Source organism: Hemisphaericaspora subhashii (assembly GCF_019202705.1).
Source record: "Hemisphaericaspora subhashii strain CBS 10753 chromosome Unknown scaffold39, whole genome shotgun sequence".
Taxonomy (NCBI): domain Eukaryota; kingdom Fungi; phylum Ascomycota; class Pichiomycetes; order Serinales; family Debaryomycetaceae; genus Hemisphaericaspora; species Hemisphaericaspora subhashii.
Genome location: NW_026057385.1, coordinates 107953 through 113423, shown reverse-complemented (window position 1 = coordinate 113423; position 5471 = coordinate 107953). Strand labels below are relative to the sequence as shown.

The 5471-nt window shown below is 33.2% G+C and overlaps 2 protein-coding genes across 2 annotated transcripts; both read left to right on the top strand. All coding sequences in view use genetic code 12, as the record gives it.

Annotated features, from left to right (window-relative positions):
* Positions 1-1340: 1340 nt before the first annotated feature.
* Positions 1341-2327, top strand: J8A68_005215 (uncharacterized protein; the record flags this gene model as incomplete). The annotated part of the gene is made up of 1 exon (XM_049409257.1): positions 1341-2327. The coding sequence occupies one exon, from the start codon at positions 1341-1343 to the stop codon at positions 2325-2327; it is 987 nt and encodes a 328-aa protein (XP_049261556.1).
* Positions 2328-3779: 1452 nt separating this feature from the next.
* On the top strand, positions 3780-5471 carry ARX1 (putative hydrolase; the record flags this gene model as incomplete). The annotated part of the gene is made up of 1 exon (XM_049409256.1): positions 3780-5471. The coding sequence occupies one exon, from the start codon at positions 3780-3782 to the stop codon at positions 5469-5471; it is 1692 nt and encodes a 563-aa protein (XP_049261555.1).

Sequence of the window (5471 nt, the reverse complement as noted above, 5' to 3'; positions counted from 1 at the left end):
GTTCTATCTATACTACCTGTGAAGTAAAAACCGACGATGAATAACAAGACTAAGAGTAGCTCCGTGTTCAATCCGTATCTACTATCTCTCATTTTTTTTTTCAATGCTGATTTCGGTTTGAGCTTCACTTAGATTTACAATTAAACAGAAACAGTCGCAAACTTTCTTTGAGATTTTTTATTTTCTAGCAATTTACAAAAGCAATCAATTGCAACCATTTTTTTGGTTTTTGATTTTTGGGAAGCAAGCAATTTGTAAATAATTATCCTCTAAAGGAATCTCTTAGTCCATAGACAAGGTCTATATGCTATATCGAGATAAATTATTATTGCTGGGAAAGAATAATCCAATTGCTCCGTCAATTGCTATATTGATATGCGAAGTTGTTTGTAAGACTGATTGATTGATAAGTAAATTCTTTCAAGGGTAAACTTCTACAAAAGGATTCGAGTTTAATGGAGTTTTACTTAAGAAGTATAAGACTTATATAGAGAAATTGCTATTATGGCTAAACCTCCTTACCCAGACAATCCCCTGGGTAATGACTTTCCGCGAAATAATGATATCTCGGATTCCTTCCAACAATTATTTGTCAATTGGAATAATGAGACTTTCCCTCCAAAACATATGAAGTATAATGAAAGGCTATATTTTCGCATCCTCGATAGATACCCCTCTGTGTTGTTTATCTTTGACTTGAAAGGACTGACACATTAATAAATGTCACAAATTTACACGGTAAAGAATTGCGCTAAAAGGTTCAACTGATTTTGTATATTCTTATAAATATTGTATATTTATATAGCCATTTCCAGTTTATTCTTATGTTTTTGGATATCTTCACATGTTTCTTTACTGTAAACGAACTGTTGTGGATAGAGAAAATGGAAAGTTTGTTAAAATTATTTGGGGCAAATGAAACTTGACCCCACCCCCGATTACCCCTTAAAAATAATTATGTTTTCTTTAATTTCATTGGTACATATGGGTTTTAATAAAGATATATTGAATAGAAACCTTCGAGAAGGGGATAGTACTTGACTCCGTACTAAACATTAACCGGTCTAACATTCTAATGTGGGTTTGTAGAACTATTCATCCCGCCTTACATTCATTTCTATTCCATTCCTATTGTTCATTTGGTAGAATATTTTATTTCCAAGAAAAAAACGGTATAATTTCATCTTTCGTATCTGCCACCCTCTTTTATTCGCCATCCTCTTATTATAGCAGACTTACATTTTCGTGACACATGGGACAGGGACACTATTCTATAAATAGTCAGTAGTTTTCAGTTATGCCCAAAACATGTAGTGTAATTAGAAGTCTCAACCTAAGCAATGAAGACTATCTTATTTTGTTTGTTGATTTGGTCCCAAATCACTGCCTCGGAAATAGTTAAAACATTCACCTTAAGAGCCACAGGTGAGGGAATTACTGGCTTTTACTATGTCGGTTCACTAAACGAGAAGTTATTTGGAGATAAGGATGCCCTTCCTGTTGTATTATATTTACATGACACAGGGGAAATTGAAAATGTTTCAGGAGAATTCTTAAAACAAGGTCCATTCGCCATCTTGGAAACTGAAGCCGTTGAGGACAGAGGATGGTGGTTCGAAACTGTTGAAGATCATGAACTTTTAACCCATGATGGAACTTCGAGATTTTATTTTGGTACTGATGAACATTATCAAATGTATCGTAGTTTTACTCTAACAAGGTATGCATTTACATTCCCAGTAAAATTAGAAATTCATAATGCTGATACTCATCCAGGTCAAGATTCTTCTAGCAGCTCAAAATCAAGTACTGATATTATTAGTTCACGTGTAAGCGATGTAGATTCTGGTGTCTCCAGTAGCATTATTATTGATGATGATCCAAGCGCTGTTGATGGTAAATCAAGCGACACTGTTGTCGATGGGAATGCAACACCCATTGATGAACCTGATGAACCAACCGACATTGATGATCCTGATAACCCAAGTGATACTGCTGGAGATGTCCCAGTTGTGGGAGAAACCCCAATAGCAGGTGAAGATGATAATGTTCCACCACAAAATGATCAAGTAAACACCCAACCTGATGGTCAAACCATTGGAACTGCTCCACCTACAAATACTGATGGAGCTACTACTCCTACTACTCTCATAGCAACAGGAGAAACACATCCAGATGAAGGACCAGATGGACAAGTGCAACCCACAGGAACGGGTCAAGGAGGGGCAACAACTGCTGTGATTACAACCTTGGTAAATAATGCTGCTAAGATGGAATTAATTGGTATGACTGGATTAGTTATTCTTATTGGGGGTTTAATTTTATAGTCATATATAGGTTAAGGTAATTTTTTATTTATATTAAGACATAATATCAATAGTTCGATTTGATTTTTATAAAGATTGTAGGTTTAGTTGTGAATATCCAAATTGGCTGCAAAAAAAAGATCGTCTGCGTTTCACTCTCAGAAATTGTCTCTTCCGTTTTGCCTTTTTTGGTAAAAAATTTGCTTTATCAGGCGTTGTCTATAGAAGCTAATCAAAGTTAAATAAGTGCCTGCAAAATATGCCAGTAGATTCAAGCATTAAACGGTAGAATCCTGGACTTTCCAATAAAAATTCCGTCCATTTGAAACTACATATAAAAATTCGAAACAAAAAAAAATTATAATTTATAGTTTAACTTTCTTCCTTCTAAAGCGGCAACAACCTAATCTTACAAAAAGGAAACGAATAAACAAGATTAAATCTTTAACTATTGATAGATATTCAGATAAGAACTCAAAGATGGATTTGGCAAAAAATAACGACAACTGCAGGACTCGAACCTGCGCGGGCAAAGCCCAAAAGATTTCTAATCTTTCTCCTTAACCACTCGGACAAGTTGCCTATTTCCGAGTTTTGGAAAATTCCACTTTATTAAGTAATGGAATTTTGTTCACATTTCTGATTAACTTAATCGTGATAATGCATTCTCCATTGAATAAAACATTTACATAAGAGTATGATGTTGATATTTGAGTGATTGAGATTATTAATTATGGATTTGGTGGAAAAATAATCATTTTTGAGGAATAATTTGAACTTTAAAAATTTTCGCAACAATTCAATCCATAAAACTATGCAGGAAGAATAAGATACAAGTTTTTATGAAGGTAATGATTCGCGATAACATCTTTTCTTCCTTTTTAACTTCGAGGAAGCACAACATGACAATATTACAGCCTTGTCTTCATGGGTAATCATCTTAGCGATTGGCAAGTTTGTCTTCAACCAATTGCGGAGGAATCGCTTTCGAAACACGGAGCATCACCTTCAATTTCCTCCATGAACACATTCAAAATATATTTGAAATTGATTAGAACAAACATTCGATTAGTGTTACACTTTGCAAATATTTGAAAAGCTTAGTATTGAACATTTTGGTTTGGTTATAAAAAAGAATTCCATATGTAAAAAAAGAAGAAAAACCAAATCGAATAAACCAAAGTTTCTATAAAGACTCCCACGACACCCAAGTATAAAGATTTTTGTCGATTAATCTCAGTCAATAAATATAAGCTCGGAAAGGGAAGTTTGATATTTGGATGCTTTATTGTTTGCTGTCCGATCGATTCTTAAATTTTGCAACTGTTTTATTTTTTTGTTGCAACAGAAATTTTTTCGTCTCCCACCCTGCGATGTGCGATGTGCGATGAGTGAAAAAAAAAAATTCAATTTTAATCTCATCTACAGCTACTACTGCCAGACATATCTATCATTAGTATATACTTAGAAATAATGCAACTCGCAGTCCGTCAAGAAGATGCTGACATCTTACTTAAACAAAAGAACGTTTTAGATGAAGCAATAATCGAGAAATATAGAGTAGCTGGTCAAATCACTCAAACTGGTCTTACATACATAACATCATTAATTAATAATTCATATCATTTATCTTCCACCAAATTAACCATTCAACACTTATGTCTTTTAACCGATTCATTTTTAACCAAATTATTATCTCGTCAATATGCTAATCTCGTTAATGAGAAAGGTATTGCTCATCCAACTACCATTAATGTAAATGAATTAATTAATGGATTTGCTCCAGAAGTAGATGATGAAAGATCATTTACTTTTAATGAAGGTGACGTTGTAACTATCAGTTTAGGTGTCCATATTGATGGATACACTTCTCAAGTCAGTCATACCATGGTTATATACCCACCATCCCCAGAATTAAAACCAACTGGTCCATTATTAGGTTCAAATGCCGATGCCATCGTTGCATGTCATATTGCTGTTGAAACTATGGTTGCATTATTGGGTACTTCCCTCTCTCCAGAAAAATTACCTGCTAATTTAAAGAATCAATCAGGTACTATTACTGGTCAACAAATCCGTACCTTAGTTGATGCTATTGCTGAATCATTCAATTGTATTGTTATTCCTGGATCTAAGATAAGAAGAGTTAGAAGATTCCTTGCGGGTCAAGCTGAAGGGATTGTTGCTGAGCGTGACTTTAAGGGTGTTGTTTGGGATGAATCTCATCAAGAAACTCGTTTATTGAAACAAGCTACTACTTCTACTGAATTGGTTTTACAAGATGGTAATAAGAAAGCATCACAAACTAATAATTCTAGTGCTGTTCCAACTGATGAATTCGTGGTATTGCCTGGAGAAGTTTATCAAATTGATATTCGTATGGTTGGATTACAATCTCTTAATGAAGTTGGGATTGTTACTACTGAAGAAATTGATCATTTTACTGGTAAGAACCATAAACAAGAATTTAATTGTAAGAGTTCAATTTTCATTCGTGATTTTGCTATCACTCATCAATTAAAATTAAAAACTGCTAGAAAATTATTATCTGATATTGATCATGAATTTTCAGTTTATCCATTTAAATTAGATTATGTTGGTAAGAATTTCCCAATTAATTTAGAATCTAATGATGAAGAAATTCGTCAACAAATAGATGCCATTACTAAGGATATGAAATCTCATAGATTAGGTGCTGCAGAATTATCAAATCGTCATTTAATTAAAGCTAAACCAGTTCAAATTACTAAATTCATTCCGTTGGAACAAATATTATTAACTGCAAATCCAACAGGTAAACATGGTATTGATGCTGCTAAACCAGTTTTACCAGGTATGGAAATTCCATTACCAAAATTAGGTATTTCATCATTAAAATTGAAATCATTATTAAAACATGGTAAGAATATAAGTAATGTTAGAGAATCAACTACTGTTATAATAAATGAAGGTAATCAAGAAGTTATTAGATTAACTGGTGGTGAAAAGACAGGTAGACCAAGTTGGACTCATTCTCAATATAAATTACAAGGTGAATTGAAAGATACTATTGAATATTTGGTTCAATTAACTAAAGATAAAAGATTTGGTATTAAAGTTAAAGAAATTAGTCCTTATAAAACTAAGCAAAATAATATGGCAGTTGAATCTATGCAATTAGATTAG